This window comes from Triturus cristatus, chromosome 9 (assembly GCF_964204655.1).
Source record: "Triturus cristatus chromosome 9, aTriCri1.1, whole genome shotgun sequence".
NCBI classification, from domain to species: domain Eukaryota; kingdom Metazoa; phylum Chordata; class Amphibia; order Caudata; family Salamandridae; genus Triturus; species Triturus cristatus.
The window spans coordinates 944,823,340-944,850,872 of record NC_140592.1 but is presented as its reverse complement, the minus strand read 5'-3'; the positions used below and the strand labels follow the sequence as shown (position 1 = coordinate 944,850,872).

Below are 27,533 nucleotides of genomic sequence, written 5' to 3'. Positions count from 1 at the left end.
CGTCGCTGGGCTGAAATTGCTCGACGTTGGGGTGGTAGGGCAGCTCCCACGGCAAAGGCGTGGCTTACGGCCATGGCTTTCTGCAACACGAACAGTGAGATTTACTCCAGTCTCCTCCCCACTGTGGCCCGTCCCAAAGATATCTGGGGTCCGTATAAAACATACATCGCGAACCTGCCATGCGCCTCTCAATCTCACGCCAACTCGGGGATAGTGCCCACAGGGGTTGGGTAGACTGGATAACAGCGGAGATGCATATTATGGTTGGCCATGGGATGATTGCAGTGCTATGGGCCTCTCTGCTTTGGGCCCAGAATCGTGGGCTGTACAGGGCTTGATTAATGCAAACCTACAGATTGAGGTTCTGGAGGGCGTTGTTGGGCAGCTGGAGGGTCACTGGTCCGGGGTATTCCTGGCTGGGTTCGAGGGGTGGAAATGCTGTGATGGATAACATGGCCTTGATGCCCGGAGCTTTGCTTATGTATTCTTTGTGGACTATGGAACGGAATTATCGTATTGTATCTCATACATGGAAATTGATTGTACACACCACCGAGATCTTTGTAATATTTTTTGTTTCAACCGTAAATAAAGTTTAAAAAAAAAAAAAAAGTATCTCTGCATGTCGGTAGAGGGTGTTGCGTGACAGCCTCTCCTGAATGTGATGTCAATGGAGTCCATATAAGCCCTTCCCCGACACGCTGACATCAGTTCCTTATTTTCCGCGCTAGCAACACAGATCCGCACTGCCGTTCCTCTAGCTGTTTTTGCCCTATGTGACGTTGTTTCATCACTGGAGCAGTGTGCCTTTGTCTACCCTTTTTCAATGTCCTTGAGGTTCAAGCCTTGTGAGTCTTGTGGACGGCAAATGTCCATCACGGACCCTCACTCGGTTTTCATGTGGTGTCTGGGTGAACACCATGACTCCAACAAGTGCGATTCTTGTCACTAGCTTTGACCGAAGGCGCGAGCCTTGAGTTGCATGAAGCTCCTTGTGGTGCGGATATCATAGTTATCAAAGTCTTCTCGTCGTCCTCAGTCCCCTACACACGCTACGGACCGACCACGATCATGCTTCTGCTCTAGGGGCCATTCTCTTCTGCGTCATTCTCCTTCGGCATTATTCTCCTTCGACGTCTGGAGGTAAATCTCGGTGGTCGAACTCACGCCTTTGTCGCCTACTGCTGGTCCCCACTCTTCTGTTGAAGTGTCAAGGCATGAGTCTACCCCCACCTATCCTGTGGCTTGGGCATCTTTGACCCAGATGGGGCAATACTCTCAACTCTCTATTCTATTGTATTCTATTTTTGTGTCGTCACCTTCCTCTGGAGCACCCTTGGGCACCACATAAGTGCGTGAGTTCGTTCTTATACCCCCGCTGGCTGGTTCTCCCTGGGCCTCAGGTCAGCCTCCTGTTTCTGATACCTTAGTGATGCCAACACACAGCCTGTTGAGGCCACCACCTTCAGCTCCTGCTTCTGGTCTGTAGACTCCAATGTCAGCTCCGGGTTCTTGTGTGCCGGCTCTGATGGGGGTGCCGTTGACACCGATTGACGCTCCTTCCGAAGTCGAGGTGTCACTTTCTCAGCATCGACCGGTTCTGAGGACCATGGCTGTGGAGGTACTACAGAAGATGTGGTGTGTCCCCCACCCATTTTGGACACTGTTCCACACCCTATGCGGTCTAGCTGGTTACTTGACTTGGTAACTCCAGTGGCTTTTCATCTTTCCAACTTCCAGCCTCTTGTCTCCTCCTGGTTTGGCTACAGAGGTGAGTTCCACTCTGGCGGACATGCTCAATCAAGTTTCGGTTGTACTGGATTTACACTTTCTTCTGTTTAATTGTCAACAGACCCTTTAATTGGCGTTTTGCATCCTGATCAGTCTAACGTAGAGGCTGTCCTTCCTTATAGTGACTGTCTTTTCGATACCCTGTTGGGTGCTTGGGCTAAACCTGAAATATCTTGTGGACTGCTCTATTTCTCACAGGCATTGCCCTGCACCAGAGGATCTCTCCTGGCTCCTAAGACATCCATCTAATCAGAGCTTTGTGGTACAAGCTACTTTAGCCACCCAAAATATTGATTTTATCCCTCCTGTCACACCGGAACGAGAGGCCTGGAAATCTGACACTTGTGGTAGGCATATGTTCTCTTCTTCTAGCTCTGCTCTGCGCTCTCTGAACTCTTCTTGTGTCCTTGCCTGCTTCTCCCACACCTTGTGGAACTCAGTGGAATGCCTTTTGCCCTCCCTTCCAGAGGAAGCCCGGAATGCTCTTATTCCATTGGTACAAGATGGGTAACAAGCTTCCATACTTAGCAACTGTTGTGTGTTCAATACCGTTGATTCTGTTGGTCAGGCTGTGGCCTCTTACATAGCTCTACATCGGTGTGCATGGTTGAGTACTTCAGGTTTTCGCAGGCTGTTAAAATACTTTGAGTGATATGTCTTTTGATGGCACTTCACTTTTTGGTGTGCATGCTGACTCAGTTTCACGCCAGTTCAGAGATAGTCATGGTGGTACGAAGTCTTAACTCTATTGTTGTGCCAGGTTCGTCGGGACGATATATTTCCCTTGTTAGGCCCTTATCAGCCTTCATAAGGCGGAGTGCGTGTCTACCTTCCAGGGTAGCACCTGGTGTGGTGTTTCTGCAGGTGCTTTTCTTCTAATTTATGCTGTCAGCGACAGGTTTGGTTTCCAGCCTTCTGGAACATATCTTACTTTGTGGTCTTGTGTGAGCCTGTTCTTACAACTTCTTGTTATCACTTGATTTTTCCTACCCGTGTACTTAAACTCTATGGCGGGTATTCTGGTTATGTTGTGCGGATGCTCTATAGCCTTGTTCCCCGTTCTTCGGGGACCTTATTTTGGATGCCCTAGGGGCATTGTGTAAAGTACCTATACACTTAGTATCCCTTAGAGGGACCTCAACTTCATCTTTTCTCTGCTTCTCATGTCCATATGGACGATCATGGTACCAAAGGCAGGCAGACTCTTTGGCCTGGGTAACTTTTGTCTCGGTCTTCAAGCATCTTCGGTGTGGACCTTCTCGATGTTCTGTTTTACTCTGTGGGATTTTCTCCTACACTTCTTTGTGTTCCTATTGATTTGGGCCTGGGTTCATTTTCCCCAAATGCTTTTGTGGTATTGGCCTCTTTTTGGCATATTCATTTGAATTGCGCCTGGGTACCGCTTTCTTGTGTAAGCTTTTTTTCTACTGTATCATGCTCCTGATGCCGTTTATCTTCAGCAGTCTGGTATTCTTGAATCTATTTTTACCCTTTAGTTGGTCTTGCTTACTTAATTGGGTTACAGCCACTGCTGTTGGTTTCTGCAGGTTTTTTTAATTCATATCTGCCATCGCACCCATGGGGTAGCTGTTGTGTCTGCTGTTATTTTCAGTCCTGTTCCACTGGGACACCAGTCCCCTTGATTGTTTGGCTCCATGTCTGGTATCCTTATTTCACAGGAGGCTAGGTTTCCCCTTTCTTTTATGTATCTTTCCTCCCTCCACTTCTGCCTTCGTGGAGTTATTTTTCTATGGGAGAGGATCCATTTACCCCCCTTTTTTTAGTGGGTTTTTTTCTCATTACTTTTTCTTAGATCAAGTCCTATCTTCTCTCAAGTTTCCATGGAGCGCTGGTTAGGTTTCTTACTGCTTCCCATGCTTCCATGGGTTGGATAATGTGTGGTTGTCAAAATCAACTATCTGTTGCCCTTAGTTTCCACCAGCCCTTTGTTTCACCCTGGCAGACTTTGTCATCTTCTTCATGGTGGACTTTCCACATGCTGTTTATTCTTTCCTTAACCTGTTACCGCCTGCTGGTATCCCTCCTTAGACGGTGGCGTTGGTTCTTGGATGGTTGCCCTAATTTCCTGTAGTGTGCAATGCCCTCCACTTCCTACGGCATTATGTTGTTGTTTTCCAGCCTGGTCTTTCTGTCTCAACCTCCGTTACTATTGTAACTTCTTCTTTACGACTGTAGGATGTATTATCTCTGTCCTTACTTGGTTACCTCTGTTCTTGTAGTATCCTTCGTTCCTCTACTTCTCGTCCTCACGCTCACAGGCGGAGGACATGGGTTACCCTCGGTAGAGTAGATATACTTTTGCTTACCCTGTAAGAATTGTGTCTCTACAGAAATATTAATGGGGCATATGCATCAACCAAAGTAATACCGATTCCTTAATAGCGAAAAATAAGGAATCGCCATTAAGGAATCGGTAATTGGCATGCATCAACAGATTCGGTAAAATTTAGCGATTCCTTAAAAATCGCTAAATTTACCGATTCCTTAATAGCGGGGCACGCAAACGGCCCCACTAGCAAATAGCGAGTTCGGTAATACCGATTTGGCTAATAGCGAGTTCGGTAATACCGAATTAGCAATTACCGAATCGGTAATAGCGAAATCGCAAATTGCCGCGTCGCACCGGGAACAGGCTGATGACATCACCAACCAGGAAATACTGCTGCCCCACCCACATAGCCTCGACAGAGGAGCAGACAGGAGCTGGAAAGAAGGACAGGCTGTGCAGAGTGAGGCCACACAGATTCTGCCAGTCACAGCACACATCCATCATGTCGCAGGAAGTGCCATCCAGCGCTGAATCTGCACGCAAGCGCAAGAAGAAGTTTTCAGACAGGGAGCTGGAGTACCTCATCGAGGGAGTGGCCAGCAAACACGACCGCCTCTTTGGCAAGCTGTCCCTCAAGGTGCCTGAGACCGAGAAGCGGCGCATCTGGCAGCGCATCCGTGAGAGGGTCAATGCGGTTGGCGTCACTAGCCGCAGCATCGACGATCTCAAAAAACGGTGGTATGACCTCCGGAAGCGCGCAAAAGAGAGGATTGCTGAGAGGCTCCGGGAGGCAAGAAGGACTGGAGGCGGAACAAGCACTGCACCATCCAACACAGCCCTGGAGGACCTTGTGGAAGGGACGATAGAGCGGGAAGCCGTCGTGGGGGTGATCCAGATGGACACGTCCGGCGCAGCCACAAGTGCCCAAGGTAAGATGCATGCCTGTGCCACACCCAGCATAGCGTAAATCCATACCCATGCCCCCAGCCCAATCTCACTGTGTCTGCAGCTCTGGCACAGACAGTTCCACACATGACACTACTGCATCTTGGGAGTTGTAGTCTAGTCAGCCCAGAGTGCAGGCACAGGCGTAAATCCTCACACAACACATATTTTGTACATGGCTGTAGACTGTTCATTTGTTGGACCACAGAGGGACATTGATGGGTACAACACTATGTAGGTGTAATCATCCCACTAATCATGCACTGTTTCACACACAGATGCATCACCTGGGGACTCTGACGACAGCGACCAGCTGATCATATCTGAGACACCCGTGGAGTCAGACCAGGAGACTGTGCAGGATGCGCATGCACCGCCAACACCTGCCACCCCACCAGCACAACCTCCACCAGCGCCACAATCATCGGCACCAGCACCAGTGCCACAAGCCAAGGCACCACCACCTGCGCCACAAGCAACGGCACCAGCAAGCCAGCCTGCAGCCAGTGCAGCCACAATACCGCAGAGGCACAGGCACCAAGTTGCGCCCTTGCAGGAGATGGCAACCCCCCCCCCGCAATTGGCACCCACGCAGCGCACATCCACACCACCTGCTGCACCACATGGAGGCTCAAGACACGCACGGCGTCACAGGGCCCGTCGCAGTTCTGTCTCCTCAGCTGACCAGGATGTCCCAACAACCTCTGCAATTGAGGAGAGGATGCTGCGCACACAGAACCTGCAGGGAAGACATGTGGCTAGCATCAGCTGCAACATCGTGCGCCTAGCGAGGGAGATGCGCGCCATGACTGCAGCAGTCACCGACATGGGCTCCGCGGTCAGGGACATGGGCACGGCGGTCAGGGACCAGACCACTGCGGTTGCTGATGGCAATGCTCAGCTCAGGGAGGAGGTACGTGAGCTCACCCGTGCCATCAGGGAGGGCCATGAGTCCCAGAGGAGGAGTAACCGGCAGCTAATGTTGCGTTCTGCCGCCGCTACCAAGGCCATACAACGGCACAGCAACTGCACCGCTGTGTTGGCACGCCGCACAGTCTCCCTGCAGGTGGACCTTGGGCACTTCTGCGGTGATGTTGCCAAGTCACTGGGACACATCACCACTGCTGTGGAACAACTTCAGAGCAGCACATGCAGTGCTGCAGCATTGGGAGGGGATGACACCAGTGAGGCTGCCTCCAGTGTCAGCAGCGTGTCACTGGCAGAGGCCAGCACCAGGCGCCGAAGTTCGCGTGCCTCCACGGGGACAGGCCGTGGTGAGGGTTTGGATGCACCTGAGCGGAGGCTTGGTGTACGTGGCAAGCGGCACTAGAAATTTGGACATGCTGCAGGTCCATGGTGGAGCAACCATGGCCATCCAATTATTCTGTTTGCACAGGCCTGACTTTAAGGAACCTTTTATTTACATTTATGCAATCGGAGCATGATTCACAATGCTAGTTCTGTTGCACAATCCTCTGTGCTACTGTGCATTAAACAGTTGCACCCAACACCAACTTGTAATGTCTCATTTTACCCAGGGTCAAAAATGATTTTGCGTTATGTCTGTCCGCCTCCTATGGCCCTCTGCTGTGTTAGGGATGTGTGCCGGTCGTCGTTGGGCGGGTGGTTGGTCAGCCTGGGGGTCGTCATCCCTGTCCACCTCCATGGGTATCCCCCTTCTGGTGGCAATGTTGTGCAGCATTGCACATACAGCAATTATTCGACAGCATGTGTCTGGTTGGTATAGCATTGCGCCGCCAGTCTTGTGGAGGATACGGAAGCGGCTCTTGAGAATCCCAAAAGTCCGCTCTATCACATTCCTCGTGCTGATGTGTGCAGCGTTGTAGCGATGTTCCTGCGGGGTTGCTGGATTTAGGTATGGGGTTAGTATGTATTCCCGCAGGGCGTAAGCACTGTCACCTAGAAGATAGAAGCATAGACTTAGCATTGGTGATGTACATACATGTGTGGTGTTGGTGTGGGGAAGCGTAGTTCTACTTACCTAACAGGAGTCCCTCTCCAAATTCGCCATTGAGTAGTCGCCTGTGCATTCCACTGTTGCGGAAGATGTATGAGTCGTGTGTGCTCCCTGGGAATTGTGCCACTAGGTCCGTTATGATGTTGTTGGCATCGCACACAACCTGCACGTTGATCGAGTGGTATGACTTGCGGTTCCTGAAAAGGTACTCATTTGCTGACGGAGGGCATATGGGGATATGCGTGCAGTCGATGCATCCAATCACATGTGGAAATTGTGCCACCTGGTAGAATGCCTGTTTGGTGCGGTCCAACTGCTGTGGGGTTGTGGGGAAGCTGATGTGTCTGTGGAGCATTGTCAGCATGGCATCTAGGAATTTTTGGAAGAAGCGTGACAGTGCGCTTTGCGAGACACCTCCGGCAACCGCAATTACCCCCTGGAAACTCCCTGAGGCCAGTAGGTGCAGGCTGCATAGTACCTGAACGTGCGCAGGGATTGCATTTGTCCGGTGGGTCTGGTGCTGCAGTAATGGTTCCAGGTCTGCAATCAGGCGCATGATCATAGCGCGATTGAGGCGATATTTCTGGTACACCTCGTCCTCATTCTGGCCGAGCAGGGTTATGCGCAGTCTGAACACTCGCTCCTGGACCCTTCTCCTGCGCTGTCCTGCTGCATTGATCCGCATCCTCCTTGTAGCACGTAGAGGGCAGCCATTTTGTGGGAGCCAACAGGGTCTCCTGGGCCAAATTTAAGGGTTTAGTGATTGCCTCAATCATTTGCACATGTAGGAATTTTTTTTTTTTTTTTTTGTGACTTTACCTCCAGGTTTTGATTCCCCTTATTTAGCTCTGGCAAAATAGCGATTTTTGGGATTTTCGTTATTAGCGAGTTTTGTTGCATTGGGGTGCGATTCGTTATTTGCTATTGGCAATTTCCGGGAGCTAATAGTGATTTCGGTAATTGCGAATTCGGTATTTAGCGATTCGGTAAATTAGCATTTTGGGTATTAGCGATTCGGTATGTCCGAGGTTATTTATTTAGCGATTCGTTATTTGCTCGGGTTTTGGGTTGATGCATTGGGATTGGGTATTTTTAACACAATACCGGGAGCTATTACCGAATCGGTATTTTACCGACTGGATTTTGGCTTGATGCATAAGGGTGAATGTTTTTTATATGCATTGTTGTCCTAATATATATTTATCTTTGGATGTATGTCTCTGCATGGATATACCTATCTCTTCAATGAATCTCTTGATGTGTGTGTAGATATAGATAATATATATATATATATATCTACTGGCGGTCGCCAGTAGATAGTTATAGTTACAACCTAGTTTCCATAGGAAATCTCAAAATTCTATTTTGAATAACTTTGGCGCCGGTTGACGAATCCTCGCAAAATTTTCAAAACTAATGGGGCGCTCCGCTCAGCTCCTACCCTGAAAGTCTCGGGGTGATTCGTCAAGCAGGGGCCGAGAAAAAGGGGGGGTCCCAAAACGCGTTTTCCCCATGCATTTTTTCCATAGGACCTTTAGTCGCAGCTACAGCCCGAACGGCTGAACAGAATTATGTGAAATTTGGCAGAGAGGTAGCCATAAGGTCAAGGAAGTGCCTTTTGCAGGTCTGGTGTAAATCTGTTCAGTATTTCCTGAGAAAATAGCATTTAAAAGCATATCAATATCTATACGCGCGCACTGTGCGCGCACCCTGCCGTGCGCGAGCGCAATTCTGATTGGTTGTTAGATGTCGGTAAACATTCGAATCGGTCGAAACCAGGAAGTGTCGGCCGCCATTTTGTTTCTCGCAGTCTGAGGGGGTGAAAAAAAAAGGTGGAGAACGTGAAAAGGAGGCAGAGTGGACAGTTCCTGACCCCCTAGCCTTGGTCAGGGGATCACAGAAGGACCGCCAAGGGGGAAAAAAACAATTTGTTTTTATTTTTAAAAATCGCGAGGTGCGCGCACGGCACGCACTGCGAACCGTAGGTGCTCGGTGCGCGAAGCGCACTGAGCGCCCACAGCGCGCACACGGTGCGCGAAGCACCTCGCGATTTTTAAAAAAAAAATTAAAATTCACGGTGCGCGCACGGTGAAAAACATAACTTAGCATTTAAAAAACCGTACAAATTCACTGAAAAAACCATAGGTTTCACACACGTTATAGTTACAAATTACCATTTAAAAAACCTTGCAAATTCACTTAAAAAACCATAGGTTTCACACATGTTATAGTTAGCTGGACATTTCACTCGTAAAAAAACGATTAAATTCCCCCAATATAGTTAGTGCAGGCAACTATAACTCACGCGACCGCAATCCTCTGCTGATGACGTCAGATATTACATCACTGATGACATATGTGTCTTTATGAAAAATAAATATTTGTAATATATGTATAGCTAAAGATTAATGGAAGAAGACATGGGTAAATAAGTGTCTAAATACAGTGATGTAATATCTGACGTCATCAGCAGAGGATTGCGGTCGCGTGAGTTATAGTTGCCTGCACTAACTATAACGGGGGAATTTCATCGGTTTTTTACGAGTGAAATGTCCAGCTAACTATAACATGTGTGAAACCTATGGTTTTTTAAGTGAATTTGCAAGGTTTTTTAAATGCTAATTCGTAACTATAACGTGTGTGAAACCTATGGTTTTTTCAGTGAATATATATATATATAATCTACTGGCGGTTGCCAGTAGATAGTTATAGTTAGGACCGTGTTTCCATAGGAAATCTCAAAATTCTATTTTGAATAACTTTGGCGCCGGTTGACGAATCTTCGCGAAATTTTCAAAACCTGTTTCTCAGGATAGTTTCCTCGACGATCGGTGCGTGCCCTTTATTCGTTGTTTGTGTTGCTGCGGCTGAGCACACTGTGTATGCTTCTTTCATTTGGTTTTGAGCCTGGACTATTGTCCTTAGTCCCTTTGCATTCCTCGATCTAATGGTGCATCACCTTTTGGAGCTGCCTTTTTTACTGGTTCTATACCGTGTTCTCACGGTCTTATAGCTTTCTAGTCCCTACGGGCTTCCCATAGTCCTACTTGGAGATCAATCCTTTCGGTGAGCATCTTGCTTCGCAAACCCTTTTTCGGATAATCTGGTCCCTTTCTATCTTTTGGACATGCTTCTCCTATTTTGGGATCTTTGGTGAGGTCAGTTCGCAGCCCCTCCTCCAAGGATAGTATTGTTGGGTATCTGAGTCTAAGATATGAAATCTGCAGCTTGGTGTTTCTATCAGATGGACAAGTTACTTACCTTCAGTAACACCTTATTTGGTAGAGACCGGATCTAGCTGCAGATTCCTTACCGACCCAGCCATCATCCCCACTCTGCGAACCGAGCGCCCTGTTGTCGCCAAGATCCCCTCTTTGCATACTACTACAGTTCTTTCCCTATGGTACACTGTTTCCAGGGACTGTTTCCTTAAGTGGCTCCACATTGTTTGCGCGAAAATAGTCACAGAAGAAACCGACATCAGCTCATCGGGGGAGGACTTATATAGACTCAGTTGATGTCACATTCAAGAGATGATGTCGCTACGGAGTCGCTTGATGCCCTCTACCGATGCGCAGAGGTACTGCTGAAAACAATTTTGTATCCAGCCTGGCACCTGGGGAGTTTTCCAAGATAGGGAATCTGAGGCTAGAGCGTGTTTCTACCAGATGAGGCGTTACCGGAGGTAAGTAACTTGTCTTTTAGGTGTCACCTTCTTGAAAGCGTATGCTTGCTTCTTATTCATTAGCTTGTGTGGGCTTTAGTTCCTCTTTATGATTTTGCCCGTCCCCTGAAATATGAAATCATTACTTGCATCCTTGCTAATTTTTGAGACCCTACTTTTTTTCTTTGTGTTTTCCAGGTGCCTTCCTCGTGTAATTCCTTCTTTTGCACACTCTTATTGCTCTTTCTCTGCCGGTGTGCTTCTCCCTGTCTCCCTTTGTGATGTGCTCGTCCTTGTGTACTTCTCTCTCCCTGCATATCTTTATCACATGCGTGCTTTCCCCTCGACAGCTCCATAATGCGCTCTCTGTTTGCTTACTTTCCCTTGCCCTCCATTTGCTTCCCTGCCTTCCTGTTGGTTTTCCTCCCCGCCTTCCATGATTCCAACACCCCCCCTCAGTGGTACTTCCCTCTCCCGCGTTGCTTCCCCCCACCTACTCCAATCGATGTTTTTTTAAAAGCATTTGAAACATTTTGTAGGCATGTGCGTTCTTGGTGTGTGTGTGTGCGTGCGTGCACGCGCGCGCCTTCAAAATGATGCAGCCGGCTGCATCATAGGATTTTTTAGGTCTCGCCTGAGCCAGCGCATGCGCTGCTCTGCGAGACATTTAGTAGGTGGTTTTTCAAAGTGATGCCACAGGCTTTTGGTGGCCTAAAGCTTGCGTACACGTGAGCGTGCACGCGTGCAGCCGCCATCTGTCTTTCCTCCGTTGATCGCGATCACTCACTTTCGCGGGCCGCGCGTCCGTGTCACTTTCGCGGGCCGCGCGGCCAATGCTTGTTTATTTGCCTGCTTGGTTGCTTATTTCTGTTTGGATAGACTGACCATAAACGTGCGGCCCTCTGTTATTTGTTTACCATTCTGTTTATATTTTTGTGGTCTCACCCTAACTTCGAAAGCCTGCACCTAAAGTAGGCCTCTTTCTTCTCGCTGCATGTTCTGCATTTGTAATCTTTGATGGTATTTTTCTGCTTTTATAGGCTGCTTCCGTGATGGGATGCACTTCTTCTATTTTCGATTGTATTGTTTTCACGTGCTTTCAAACTGGTGTACAGATATGTGTCAGCATAAAGCTGGCCTGCGTGTTGAGGGACACGGCGAGACCATGTCCCTGCCTGGCGCTTGCAAGACTGAACAGGAATTCCAGCATCTCAGCCTCCGGTGTTGAAAGAGAAATGCTATTTATGTTTCTTCTCCCAGCACGATATTTTTCTGCCAGTTTCAGTTTTTTTTTATTAACAGCAAAACTACAAACACAAAGCGAATGAATTAACACATTGAGTTTTTAAATGGTTGAATGTGGCGAACTAAACAGAAAAGAACAGAAACAATAGAATCTTAGCACGCACATATTTTAGTTGTGGTTGATTACAGAAGTAAAACGCGGGGAGTGAGGACAAACATTGATTTCATGTTGAGCTCTTTAAAAGGGTGCGTTTGCTAGATCGTGCTGTGGTAAACCGAGTGGGCGGTGCCTGTGATTAAAGAAGCGATCGATCTGTACATCTCACTCTTTAAGGGGTTCATATGATAAGTATACGTCCTCATTTAGTGCTCAGAGATTTTGGTCATATTCAGTGTCATCTTTGGAATTTTTAGGGCCTAGGCAAGACGTGTTTTTGGGCCCCCTGTTTAGAGCAAGTTAACATTGTATTACCTATTTCCTTATAAATCAAGTCCGCATGATGCTATACAATATTATTCTTAACATTTCATACATCTGAAATATGTCTTTGTCGACACCAAACAAAATCCGCAAAAGGACTCTGGGTGCTGAGAGTTAGATAAGGGGTGCGGGAAGAAGCCGGGAGAAAGAATGGGGGTGTTCTGATAAAAATAACAATGAAAATGTGAGAGGGGAGAAACGGAGGACAATGTCTATTTACAAAGGGCCCCTTTGAAAGGTGCTCGCCCCCTTTGCCCATGCTTTTTCGTGAATCTGTCCGGCGGGTTCACTCAGAAGACACAGGCTCACCCTGAGCGATGGCCTGAGTGTGGTAGCCAGAGGGTGACCCCGGGAGCTGCGTGACCTTTGCAGGGATTTCTGTTACTCATCCGGCCTCAGAAGTGGGCAGCGGAATCCCTGCCCCGGCGGACACCGAAGGCCTGCTCGGGGAGATAAGTGAGGCAACCGCAGGTTACACCTGCTGCTCCAGCCCCCTGGATATCTCTTATCTCCCTGTCCCACCCCAGGGCTTCTTGTTCACTGCCCCGGTGGGGGGAGCCGGGGACTTGCCAATACACTATTAGTCCGACTCCAGAATTATTTACCGGAAGTATAAGAGTCTACGAGCACAGCTTTATGTGCACAACTTTGTTAACCACGAGGTGAAACTCGAAAGTTTAGTTTTTTAAATCTGTGCAACTCTTAGATTAAAGTCCTGCCTTAATGGGTTAGGTGATTTAGCTTAGGTGAAGAAGGAGTCGGGCCTGGATTTATTGGGCCTGTGACCTCCATTTAGTTTCATATGTGTAACCTGGCGGTGCCCCACTGCTCGTGGGCATGCCTCTGGCGCAGGGGAGAGAGGCTAGGACTGGTCTTCCTACACTCAAGTTCAACACAGCAACACACCCCCACGTAATACGCGGTGAACTCGGCCAGCACCGAAGAGGGGTTCAGGTGAGTATGCAGGATCTGGAAAACTCCCCAGAGCTGCTAGCCCCCACCCCCAACCCGCAACCACACCGACCCCCTCACAAATATAAATTCTCCATTTACGTAAGCTTTGCAGCATTTTCGAGGAAGGTGGAAGTAGTTACTAAAAGTATTTACCTTTCATGACTTTTATCATGTGCATAAACGCACACACGCCCAAGTGCACCTGTAATCGGCCTGCTACACCCAGCTGGATCAGGTGCGAAACGTCTCACAGCACCTCACGTGCTTCTTTGAGATTTACGAGTCTCCGCAGAATTTAGTGGCGTCTACAGTGGGTTCACTTTTATTACTTTTTACTTTCTTAACTTCAATGCGAGTTTTTTAGGAAAACAAGTGACGTAAACATAGAGCAAACATCCTGCTTGTCTGTTGTTATCTGTGCAAAACAACAGTTAATGGACAGAATGCAGAACAATGTCATACATTCACCCCAGTACAGGGGTCTGGTCCTAAATCCATTGTTTTTTTGCTCACCATGCCATTCCAGTTTGAACCCAGCCATATGCAAATCAGTCTTGACCCTGTGCCTCATGGGAACAGTCCAGCCCAAACTGCCAAGCCAGGTCCTCCCTGGACTGGAAACAAGCATCCTAGGACTGGTTTTGGGGTTTTACCCTTCTTCAGCCAGGATAGCTTGGTTCCAGTGGCATGGAGGGCACGGAACGCATGTCTGGGCATACCCGTCCCACTCGGGGTGACAAATGCAAAAACAACAGTTGATGGACTGAATGCAGAACAATGTCATACATTCAACGCAGTACAAAGATCTGGGGCTAAATCCATCGTTTTTTTGCTCACCATGCCATTCCAGTTTGAACCCAGCCATATGCAAATCAGTCTTGACTCTGTGCCTCATGGGAACAGTCCAGCCCGAACTGCCTAGCCAGGTCTTCCCTGGACTGGAAACAAACATCCTAGGACCGGTTTCGGGGTTTCACCCCTCTTCAGCCAGGATAGCTTGATTCCAGTGGCTTGAAGAGCACGGGACCCACGTCTGGGCATATCCGTCCCACTCGGGTGATAAATGCAACAAGCATTGGCATAGCCAATAGGTCGCGCCTTTGGGATCTTATAAGTGTTTAGCCATGCAACAGTTGATGTTGTTGCACCAAGGATATTGTGCTGCATAAGTAAATACTTATAAGGTCCCAAAAGCTAGACCTTTTGGCTATGCCAATGCTGGTTGCATTTACCACCCTGAGTGGGACGGGTATGCCTGCATCATAAGATTTTTTTTCTTTTTTTTCCGTAGCCGTGCTGCACAGCTAGATGTATTGGCTTTGCTAATTTTTGTATTATTTGAAAATGTGGTTTGTTACTCATTATATGATTACGATGTGGAATAACAGTACTCTTAAATCTATATATGTAGAAAATGTTGACCAATGCCAAGACTTTGCAGTGGTTAGTTTGATTTTCTTACTTTTGTTGTCCGCTGAAAATATTCAACACAAATACATGCACTTCGTTTTCTCACAGGACTCTCCGTTTTATCAACATTATGAACTGGATCTGAAAGACAAACCGCTGGGCGAAGGAAGTTTCTCAATCTGTCGAAAATGCTTTCACAAGAAAACTAGCCAGGAATATGCTGTAAAAATTATAAGTAAACGGTATGTAATTTTCCGAAATAACTGAAAGAAAACGAGTATTTACAAACTATAGCTTGAATTGCAGCCGAGGTTCTTCATCCAGGTATGTTAACCAAAATAATGAGTCTAAATTAATTCCCTACTGCCATGCCGGACCTCAAAATGTTTTTGGGAATTATTTTAAAATAATCAAAACCCACTGGCTTTTCTTGGAAAGGCACAGATTGAAAATGGCCCCACTATTTCACTCGATTGTGCACCGACTCACACTAGTCAGCCCTGTAGGCTCATTTCTTTTGCTTCGCCGACATAGAAGGACTACTCGAAAGCAACTCTTGGTTGGATAACTTCTTTTTGATCATTTTCGATTGTATTTGACTTGCGATGTGCTTTCCTTTAATGTTTTTGAATGTTTCGTAGGAGAACTTATCTGGTTTTAGCGAACAATCCTCTACGGTGCTTTTGCAAGGCCTGTTCTTGTTCCCGGCACCAGCGGCAGGTTAGCCTAGCACCTTGTGACCCTGGGCAATAGCTCCCTTAATCTTCCCGAGGAACCCCAGCGCCCGGACACCTCACCGGAGGTAGCTGTGCGCTTTACAAATGCTGGTATTTCATTTCATTTGCATAAGTTCATGGCTGCTTCCCTGCTATGTTTTTCAGTACCTCATTGCTGATTGAGCATTACACCTGGAATTTTCTGTATGCACTGTAGTCTTGGCCATTTCTGAAATTGCATCTGTGGCTTTCACATTCCTCGGTGCTTAGGGTAGCTAGCTCTGACCAGATTTGGGAGTGCAGCCTACAAGACACCGCAGATGTCTGGTTTGCCAAAGACATCTTGGGGTCATTAAGAAACCTGACCTAGGAATGCGTTCCTCCCGCTGATTACCATTGGCTTTGTGGCTTGTAACTCACATTTTCTGCCTTACTATGTGCTATCTTTATTGGCTTAGGCCGTCCCTCCAGTTACCCAAACCTTATTTACTGTATTCTTCCACAAAGTTGCTTTCTGTAAACAAGCCTTTAAACATTGTTCTTAACTTGTCTCATTTGTTGTGACTTCAAAGATAAAAGTCAAATGTCATGCTGTCTGCGAACTGCATTGACTAATTACTTTTCTTCGGGTTGTTCTTCAGCACAGCATCGTCTTTAACATGTTTTGCTGGCTCAGAGGAGTGAATGAGCGATTGCTTCCCTTCGGTCTAGGGGGCAAACACTTCAGTTGTTGTGGAAAATCTAAAATAGTCTCACATATATATTTATATATGTGTGAGATATTTATATATGTGAGAGACTAGTCTGCGTGTTTTCATCTCGGTTGCTTACAAAAAGTTTGTCATAGTGAGGCCAAATGGTACATAGGCCTAGTGCAGAGGTTACTAAGCGAATGTGTGGTAGTAGGGGGTGGATTACTGGACTACTTGCAAAAATAGAGGACATTTCAACGTCTACAGTCCACTGATGGGTGAGCGGAGCAATTCACATGGAGCCTCAGTGTAAACCCTTTTTCTGTCCATCCTGCTCCCCAAGTCATTGTATCTACACCTCGATCAGTGACTGCAATCTACCCCGCCCCACTCAATACCACTCCAATCCACCACACTTCCACTCCACTTTACCCCACTGCTCTGTTCCCCACTCCATTACAATCTACCCTACTCTAATCCACCCAATCTACCTCACCCTAATCCATCCAATCCACCCCTCTCCACCCTAATCTACTCCACTGCATTCCACCCAACTCCACCCCAGACTTTCTCACTCCACTCCAATATCTACTCCACTCCAATCGACCCAACTCCACCCCAATATACCCTGCTCCACTCTACCCCAATCTACCCCACTCCTATCAATCCACTCCAGTCTACCCCACTTCATGCTACCCCAATCTAGCATGCTCCATTCCACTGTACTCAGTCTTCCCCCCTCCACTTCACTCCAGTCTATTACACGCCACTCAAATATAACAGACTCCAGTCCAATCTAACCCACTCCACTCTTCCCCCAATCTACTCCACTATTCCCCAATTTACCCCACGTTTCCCTAATCTACCCCACTCACTCTACCCAACCTGCATCCCACTCCACCCCAATATATCCCCCTCCACTGTACCCCAATTTACCCTACCCAAATCTATCCCACTATAGTCTACCTTAATCTACCCCATTCCACCCCAATCTACCCCGATTCAATCTACCCCACTCCAATCTACCACGCTAATCTATCCAACTCCCTCACTCCAATCTACCCCACGCTAATCTATCACAACCTACTCCACCCACTCCAATCATCTATCCCAATCCACCCCACTCTATTCTGCCTCCACTCCTCTCTACGACAATCTATCCCTCTTAACTCTACCACAATCTATCCTACAACAATCTACCCCACTAACGTTTAGCCATGCTGAACAGCAGCCTTTGTGGTGTACAACATAGCTAAAACACCTTGCCAAAGACGATAGCTCTCAATAGGTGAGACCTATTGACATTCCCACTGCTGTGTTTGGTCTGCAATGTCTATGGAGAGGCAAAAGTCTGCAGTCCTGGAATAGTATACCATCTCCCAAGCTCACTGCTCTTCTTCTATCCCCAGTTGTTAGACATCTGACTGATTCTTAGCACTGGAACACCTATGCATGTGTGTGCCTATGAACGGGTAGTCCTTGCACCAATCTTTCTGTCCCCCCAGCACAAAGGGCTGTGTTTTTTGCTGCATTGACTTGATAAACACTACGAAGATGGAAATCTACATCATATACTGCTTAAGAAGAAGCCCTTGATGCCTTGTTTAAAACTGTGCCATAGCTGCCTCCCATTTTATTGAAGACTTCTGATATTGGGGGAAATGTTATTTTTTCTGCCTTTTCTTCTCTGCAAGATGTGAAACGGGCTTACCTCTAACACAGGGGTCTCCAACCTTTTCTGTAGTAAGAGCTACTTGTTAAGGTGTTAGTCACCGGGGTGTGATGGACCTCAAGATGCCGTATTATTGTGTACGTGATGTATTTTATTTCTTTTCTTCAGGCGTTAAGTGGGTAAGGATTGAAGGGGTTTTAGGTAGAATGATCAACCAATGGTATAACACGAAAGAAAGTATGAGACAGCTGTTCCTTCGATTCCTGGCTCCGGGATGTTGGGCTTGGGTAGGTCGGGATCAGTGCCCTACCTCCGCACGCCTCCCCTCCTCCGCCACCAGAACGATCCTCGGAGGGATACTTGCCTTGGGCCACGGCCCGTCTCTAGGACCGTGGCGGCGGGACCCGGGCGTCTTCTCCTTCCTTCTGCCCTCCGGGTTTGGTAGCGGTGTACAATACACTCCTCGGTCTTCGTCTCGTCTGTTCCTTTTCGCTCTCGCCTTCCTCTGCTTCACCGCTGTCCTTCACGCTCACCGTCTCTATGCCTCCGATACCTCTCTCCGTCTTCTGCTCCTCCGCGTCTTTGGTGCCACCCTTCGTCACAATCTCCTTCCCCCTCTCCTGGGCCACTGTTAGACCGCTGCCGGCTTCCGGTCAGCGTTGAGGAGTCGCAACCTTTCTCCACTTCCGGTCCGCCCCCACGTCGTCCTCCTTACACTACTTATTAGGGAAAATCATTGCAAGCTACTAATAGTAGTGGTGTTACCACATCATGCAAGATTACATTATTGGCCACTTATGCAAGATTATCAGCAGTGATCAGTCCATCAGGGAGGGTTGCCAGCAGTAATGTGAAAAAGGCTTTATCAGTTTGGAAGGCCTATACATGGCTAATACAAAACACCCGTAGCTGTAGTGCACCAAGTTTGTAAGAAGTCTCTGCAACACCGCATGATTTATTACTCAAAGATCAGCTTTATACATAACATAATGTGCATTTGTAAAGTACACATTCACCCTGAAGGGTATCTTATAACTGAAATAACACTGTTTATTGTGACCCAAGTCCGCTATTAAAATTGTTAAATTTGACATTCAATTGGAAATTCAACTATTTTGCTCCAAACATCAATTTATGAGTGCAGATACACACATTTTCTTCTCAAAAGCATGCTTTTCAATTTCATTATACATGTGTGTTGGAAAAAGGGCCTCTCTGCAGGGCCACCTCAAACCTTTTGCCTTCCTCCTCCACGTTTTATGAGTTTGTTTTGTTGGCTTTAGGACTCTGAACACTTAACCACTGCTAACCAGTGCTAAAGTGCATGTGCTCTCTCCTCTAAACATGGTAACATTGGCTCATACCCAATTGGCTCATTTAATTTACTTATAAGACCCTAGTAGGGTGGACTACATGTGCGCAGGACCTGTAAATTAAATGTTACACTGATTGTGCCACCCACTTAAGTAGCCCTTAACCATGTCTCAGGCCTGCCACCACAGAGCCTTGTGTGCACTTTTAAACTGCCATGTCGACCTGGCAAGTTCAACCTTTTGCCAGGCCTAAACCTTCATTTTTAATACGTATGTCACCCCTAAGGTAGGCCCTGGACAGCCCAAGAGCAGCACGCATTGCATTTAAAAAGTAGGACATGTACTTTTCAGCTTTACATGTCCTGGTAGTGAACAACTCTTACGTTTGTTTTTCACTACTGCAACGCCTATCTCTCCCATAGGATAACATTGGGATTACCTTATTACATCCATTTTAAATCACAATTTATGGTGAAGTTGGATTATAAATTACAGTTTGGCAAATGCCACTTTCAGAAGGTTGGCACTTACTTACTTTAGCCCTTTGGTGCCTACTGCCTGTCTCTGTTCAGTCTGGGTTCCTCTAGACAGCCACGCACAAAGGGAGGTTAGGTGTGTCTTGATGGTCCATCCTGGGTGATGGGAGAGAGGAGCTGTTCACAGCCTCACGCTTACACCTGAATAGACTGTGTCCTATCCTCACACAGGGCTGCATACCCCCTTGTATTGAGTCTGTAGCCAGGACAGGAAGGGAGGACCTCTGTGCACTTGAAAGCTTTCTTTGAAGTCTCCTTCACTTCAAAGGCTCAACTGGGTATACGTACTGGACCTCTGACACCATAGTTTCAGTACACTTCTGGGCCTGTGGAGATTCTGCCAGGAAGGAGAACTGCTGTGCTGTTGAAAGTACTGCCAATCTGCTGGACTGCTTCTTTGCTGAACTCCTGCATTACTGCCCTGCTGCTTTCTGCTTTCCTGCCTGCGTGAGAAGGACTAGACCTGCATCACTTGAACGGAGAGTGACTCTCGCTTGTCTCCTGTTCTAAGTCTCTGGGACATCAGTGGCTTCAACTCATCCGGGTACAGCACCTGGACTTTGCTTGCTGCAAGTCTTGCCCTTGGAAGTGGGGCTAACCCAGTCCTGAGCCCTTGGAAGTGGGTATAAAGTGCTGATGCAACCAAAACCCACTCATCCTCATGTGAACAGGCGTATCTTCGCCTTTGCGTGAGCCGGAACCAGTGCATCCTTGTCGTTGGGTGGAGTAGACCTGGCACATTGCCTTCCAGACCAGCGCATCACCATGAGAATTGATGCATACCCACGCATCGCATTCAAAACCAGCACTTCACACTCTTATCCGATGCATCGCCGCAGTTGCATTTGGAAAATCGATGCATCTCGTCCACTACATGGCTTGTCACAGACTCATCGCTTTGGCTGCACCTCGCATTTTTATCGATGACCACGTATTCTGGATCAAGGTGCTGTGATTCAGCGGGCTCAAGAGGGCCCACGCTGCATCCCGGTGAGCCTGAACCTTTGACATTCCCATGGTCCGGTGTGACCAAATGTCCCATTTAAGCACTTATCGCTTCTAACGCTATTTTATCTTTATTCTTTGAAAATTAATTTCTCTGCTTCTACTTGTTCTATTTTTGTCGTTTTGGTCTTGATTTATTTATATAATTCTGCTCTGTTTTTCTAACCTGGTGTGGAGTCTTTTTGTGGTGTTTTCACTGTGTTACTGTTTGAAGTGTTGCACAAATGCCTTACACATTGCCTCTTAAATTAAGGCTGACTGTCCTGTGCCAAGCTTCCAGAAGGTGAGCACAGGATAATTTATGGTGAAACTAAACTCATTTTAGGAAAGAATACTAAAGTATACCTTTCCTTGGTCTTCCCTTACGATTCTAGGTTATTATATGCAGTTATCTATGGGTTTTGGTGTCTTCGGTTGCTCTTTTAAATCCATAAATGCGTTTATATTTGGTGGATTGGGGTTCTTAACCATCTAAAGGCAGTTTTAAAGCTGACTTATTATATTTTCAACCTTGGTGACCCTACGTTCAGCTAAAAATCTCCATTTGTGATAGTTGATAACCTGTGTCCTTTATATTGATTTGTAAAAGTACTGAAGTTTTTTCATGGTTGTATAGTTGAGGCAGCTCTTCTCCAATGCACAGTCTTTTTATTCTCTGTGATCACAAGTAGACTGGGCTAGGTGGTTATTTGTCCATGGACCTTTAATAGTGCTTTCTGGCTTCCAGCTCGAATAAACTTATTTTAATTTCTTTTGACCCGTGCTTCTTGTCAGTTATATTTTTGACAAAGTAATTCACCTGATTTTCCAATGGTCATGCGTGTTTAGGTCTACTGAACACCTAGCATGTGTGTGTTACATTACTTTTCATAATCTTTATCAGCATGGTATCAAAACAATATTCATGGGGGCGAGGTCTAACTGGCGATGCAGTAGTACGCACGCTGGAGGAGCTCCGGCAGACCGCCGCGCACCAACGCTATTACAGCGGAGCTGGGGGTCCCCTGACGCTCACCTCGGTGCGGGGGATCTGTGGCACCCCTTGACGAGCAGAGGACGGCGTGAGAGCAGGGGCAGCGGTCTCCGGCGGCGGCGCCTCGATCCGGCGGTTGGTGCGCCCGCCATTTTGTGGCGCTTGAGCTGGAAGCTTCCCGACTGGTGACGCGGGCGGACCTTCTATCCCGCGCAGGCCCCTGACTCTGACTGCGGCCTCTGGCGGTGAGGGAGCCAGCGAGCGAGTGATCATCCCGATTGTGGAGGGTGCACGCGGCGGGCCTGGGACACGGGCACGGCCAGACGGGCAGTGTGCCTTTAGCCGACCCGGATCCGCCATTCCCCGTGCCGCAGCGGTGAGGTGCCTCGGAACTCGGGCCCTGCTGGCGGGCTCTCCCGGTCCGGGGGGGCCTCCCCCTGCATAGAGAGTCGGTGGTGATCAGGGGGAGATGGTGGGAGGCCGCGGCTCGGCTTCCTGCCGCCACTTTGCTCCCCCTGCTTTGAGGACACCGGGATGGCGCCTTTGGGACTGTGACGGGCCTGGGCTGCGTCAGCTTGTGGTTGTGCGCCTCCTACGTGGAGGAGCACACGCATTCATCTGCCTTGGGCCTGGATTGAGCGGAGGCCAGCGGGGACATCTGCTGCTGGTGGTGTCGGGCGGCGGCGCCTTGGACGTCACTTGCCTGGCCTGAGCCTGGCCTGACAATTCTCGCTGTGGTGGGGTGAGGGCTGGGGCTGGGGCCTGTCTGCTTGTATTTGTAGGGCGCACACGGGCTTTCACAGGCTTTTCCCGGGCTGAGGGGGGGCTGACAGGGGCTCCTGGTATCTTGAGTGACTCAACACTGCGGAGCTGTGGTGGTGGCCTGCTTGCTGACATCCCCTACTCGGCAATCCTTGGGTCTGCTGGTCCTGCTGGTCCTGCGGGGGGACTGGTCCTGCGGGGAGACTGTGCACCTCTGACGGAGTCAGTGGTGGAGAGGGGGATCTCTCCCGGGGCTGGTGCTTTGCAGTAGCAGCGGGGGGACCTCCGTTACTGTTGGGTCTCCGCGTCGGCTGTCCCACCATTCTTCCAGTATGACGCGCACTAATAGAGTTAAGGATGCCCCGGGGCCAGCCCCAAAGGACAACTTGGTGGCGGCCTTGTGGGGCAAGATGGGCTCGTCTACTTCAGCGGAGGGACAGGTGCCGGCCGGGGGGGAATCGCTCCCGGTGACACAGGCCTTTATGTCCTGACTGAACTGAAATCTGAGATTGGCTCACTCCGCACCGAAGTGCATTCCTGTGTCAGAGAGCTCCGGAGAGAGGTGGCGGACCTGGGGGGACGGGCTGATGGCTTGGAGAAGACGCTGGATGCCCGGACGGAAGACCAGGAGCAGCTCTGGCAGCGTCTGGCTGTTCTGGAAGACCAACATATAGAGCTGAAGCAGGAGGATTTGGGGAATAGAAGTCGGAAGGGAAAGACATCCTGACGTATGTGGCGCAGTTGCTGCATGAAGTATGGGGTGATGACGATGCCTCTCCCCCGGCCCTGGATCGGGCCCACCGCGTCACAGGGCCTGCGGGCAGACCAGGCCTTCTTCCGGATATATTAACCAGGATCCATTTCTTCACAGAAAAAGAAGCTATCCTACGGGCGGCACGGGCCAAGCAAGACCTCGCGTATGAGGGACATAGAATTCAGATTTTCCAAGATCTGGCCCCCACTACCCTTCGGTGCTGTCGCACCTTCAAACCAGTGACTGATAAGTTGCGGAGCCTAAATATCTCCTATCAGTGGGGTCATCCCTTTGCGCTTATATTTACCTGGGAGTCTCGGCGAAGGGTGATCCGGTCCTACAGGGATGCGGCGCAGTTGCTTCGACTCCCCGACTCGCGGTCTGACAGCCCCACGCGTCCTTCATCCTCTGCAAGGGTCCCTGCTGAGCCAGCTTGGTCGACCATGCGCCGGTGTAGGCGCCCCTCTCCTCTAAATGAACAGGACTCCCTGCAGGCTAAGCAGGACATTATTGAACACATTAAGTCCTTAGAAGGTGACAAATCTGACGCTGGATCAGAAACTCCACCTCCATGATCAACAGTCTGGATGTTTGTGGTGACTCCTGGAGCTTTTCTCTACGATCACAGCTCCTTATGGTCTAGTGTTCTCTAGCTGGGCTTGGTCTAATTTCTTGCAGTCCTTCTCTCTCTTTTTTGTGTGCGGGGTGGCCAGAGCCGGAGCCCTCTCTCTCGCTGACCTCGAGGCCGGTGGACAGCGTACCCCCCTCTGTTCCTGGGAGAGTGACATCTCTTGGCTTGTCCGAACCCTCCGGTGTAGGCTGGCTGGCGATTGGAACAGAGACATGTGGCCCGGTTGGTCGACGTTGGGTTTATCTCCTCTTACTTTCTGCCCTCTTACTTACCTGTATCTCTCCTTCTTTCTTTCTGTAGGTGCTAGGTATGGCGGGTGGTTGCTTCAGCTATCACGGCGCGCGCCAGGGGCTGAATTTGCCATGCTCCTGGGTTTCCTCCCTACCTCCCGGCAGCGCTTTCCACATCGGCATGATAGACTAACTTGGAACTTGATTTCCCCATGACTGTTTCTGGCCCCTTAAAGATACTAACCCTTAATGTTAAGGGCCCGAATTCCCCCAACAAGCGACATAGCCCGGACATTATTTTTCTGCAAAAAACTCACCTGCTGCGCCTAGACACTGCCCGTATGGCACACCTAAGCTACCCCCTCCAGTTCTGGGCGTCGGCGGACACCAAAACCGCCGGGGTGGCTATTCTCTGCAGGCCTGGTATCCGGTAGGGGCGCGCTAAAGTTTACCGCAGTCCGGATTAATGCTTCATAAGGGCGGAGGTGCAGGTGGGGAGACGCCTATTCACTCTGTGCAATGTTTATGCTCCGAACCAGATGCAAGACTCATATCTCCGGACACTTATGCGGGACCATGTGCCACATGGCGAACCCTCCTTAATTTTGGGGGGAGATTTTAACCTTGTGTGGGACCCTGCGATGGACTGTAGTGAGGCTTCCTCCAATGGGGCGGGGGCCATGTCCTCTACACTACGGAAACAGATAACGGATCTTGGTTTGCTGGATGGTTGGCGATATCACTCACCGGAGGTGCGGGAATACTCGTACTACTCTCACGTTCACCGTTCGTACTCGCGTATTGACTATTTATTTATTTCCCATGACGCCGTGCGGGACACGGTGGGGGCATCTATGTCTGACATATCGCTCTCTGATCATGCCCATGTGGAGCTCTTACTGCAGGACCCGGCCGCCTCTCCTGCCTGAGCTCGGCAGTGGCGTATGCCGTTGCACGTCCTGCGCGACCCGGCGGATGTGGAGAACATACGGTCCTCCATTGACTCCTATTTTGTAAACAATGATCTTCCCGAAACACCCTTTCCTGTGGTGTGGCATGCGTTTAAGGCTACCATCCGCGGTCACATCACATCCTTAGCGATTGCGCATGCCCGGGAGGCACGCCGCCTGGAGGACACCCTTTCCAAGGACATAAAGGTGCTAGAGCAACAGGATCTGGGTCATTCCTCGGTCGCGAATCAACAAAGGCATGCTAATCTAAGGGGCCAGCTCCGCACGCTGCGTGCTAATAAGGCAGAGCGATCCCTGCTAATCTTAAAGCAACGATATTTTGAGGGGGAGATAAAGTGGGCAGAGTATTGGCGCAGCGCCTGCGGGGCAAAGGCCCACATAGCGAATATCCAAACGATGGGTGGGGTCGGGGCTGTCACGGGACGAGCTAAGTGTGAGGCCTTTCGGGCCTATTATGCTGCCCTCTATGGAGCGGACGATCCCTCACCAGCTGCCATAGATGACTTCCTCGCCCAATGCCCCTGGACACCAATTCATCCACAACATGCCCAACAATTAGAAGACCCCCTCATGATGGAGGAACTGCGAACGGTGCTGAAGGATCTGCCTCTCGGGAAGACGCCGGGGCCAGATGGCCTGCCCTTGGTTTTCTACCGTATGTTTCTGCCGCATCTCCAGAAACATCTTTTGCGGCTGTACAACTCCTTCTCTGGTGCAGAGGGGCCGTCGTCCTCCATGGGTATGCCGGAAATAGCCCTTATTCCTAAACCGGGCAAGGACCCCACGCTGTGCGCATCTTTCCGCCCTATAGCTTTGCTGAACACAGATCTTAAAATCTACAACAAAATGCTTGCCAGACACTTGGATCCCCACATGCCTGGGCTTGTGGATCTGGACCAAGTTGGCTTCATCCGCAGCAGGCAAGGGCCGGATAACGTGCGCATAATCGCGCACCTGGTGGGGAAAGCCCGACACTGGAAAATACCAGCATGCCTTCTCTCGCTGGACGCGGAGAAGGCGTTTGACTGAGTGGAGTGGAGCATTCTTCGAGCGGTATTACAAAAGGTCGGACTGGGTGAGAATATGATCTCTATGATCATGGCCCCTTATCTTTCTCCGCAATCTCGGGTTCGAGTTAATGGGCAGCTTATGGACCCCCTCTCCATCTCTAGAGGTACACGACAGGGCTGTCCCTTGTCACCTCTGCTGTTTGCCCTGGTGGTTGAACCCCTAGCGGAGATGATTCGGCGACACCCGGACATACATGAGATCCCCCTTGGGGGCCAGCAAAACGAGGTAGCGCTCTTCGCAGACGACCTTATTCTGACCCTGTCGCGCCCGCATACGTCTCTTCCGGCGCTCCATACCCTTCTGCAGTCTTTTGAGAAAGTCTCGGGCCTCAAGATTAACCATGGCAAATCGTGGGCTCTGAATCTCACGATCCCGCAAGACGAGGTGCCGGTCCTGAAAATGCTCGCTCCTTACCAATGGGCCACGGAGCACATCTGATATCTAGGCCTCCAACTGACCCCCACCTTAGACACATGGACGCAGGTGAACAGGCGAGAGTGCCGAAGGGCCGTACTGGAAGACCTGAGGGGTTGGAAAAACCTCACGATCTCTTGGTGTTGGGTAGGCTTAATGCCGTGAAAATGTCAATACTCCCTAAAATCTTATATTTATTTCAATGCCTCCCACCCCAATACCGCAACACCAAATGCAGAGCCTGCAGCGCGATCTCATTCGCTTTATCTGGGGAGGGCGCAGGCCGCGTTTCTCCCACAAGACCCTCATGTCGCCGCGCGACAGAGGGGGCCTTGCGTGTCCTAACCTCCTGGACTTTTATTGGGCCTCACATCTCCGTTTCGTGTCGGAATGGATAGCCGTTGAGAGTGAAAAGGTGTGGTTCCACATGGACAGGACGGTCACTGGACACTCAATTTGGGACCTTGCCTGGCATTCTTGCACGGCACGCTCGCGCAGTGCCTACATGGCAGTCCCTACTAAAACGGTGCTGGATATATGGGACACGATTGCAGTACGAAAGGGTTTAACGTCCTTTCCCTCTCCCCACACTCCTATTACGGACAACCCAGCTTTTCCCCCGGCCCTTCATCCGCCAGCTTTTGCGAATTGGTTACAGGGGGGGATGTAGGGTGATTGGCGATCTATACGAGGGTGGCACGCTTAAGACGTTTGCCCGGTGTCGGCAGGACTTTGGACTCCCGATGAATGCGGGTTTGCAGTACGCGCAGCTGCGGCACTGGGTGTCCTCCCCAGAGATGCACAGGGCCGCTACCCGTCCATTCACCCCGTTTGAACGGCTGGCCCGTGCCTTTGATGAGTCAAGGGGCCTGATCTCTCGTACATACCAGATTCTACAACATCCCCCGGTGGTATCCCCGCACTCTTACCAGCGTCAATGGCAGGCGCTCTCAGCCACGGAAATCACCCCAGTGCAGTGGCATCGTCTTTGGCGGGATATTCCTGGGGTTTATCGCAGTGTCCCACAGATGGAAA

The 27,533-nt window shown here is 49.4% G+C and overlaps 1 protein-coding gene across 2 annotated transcripts in view; it reads left to right on the top strand.

Annotated features, from left to right (window-relative positions):
• Nucleotides 1-27,533, top strand: part of RPS6KA5 (ribosomal protein S6 kinase A5) — a 543,858-nt gene that overhangs the window by 374,734 nt on the left and 141,591 nt on the right. For both annotated transcript variants that reach the window (XM_085626532.1, XM_085626531.1), the window contains exon 11: nucleotides 14,867-15,000. In XM_085626532.1, coding sequence (XP_085482658.1) covers nucleotides 14,867-15,000 — 134 coding nt within the window. The remainder of the gene's footprint in view (nucleotides 1-14,866; nucleotides 15,001-27,533) is intronic.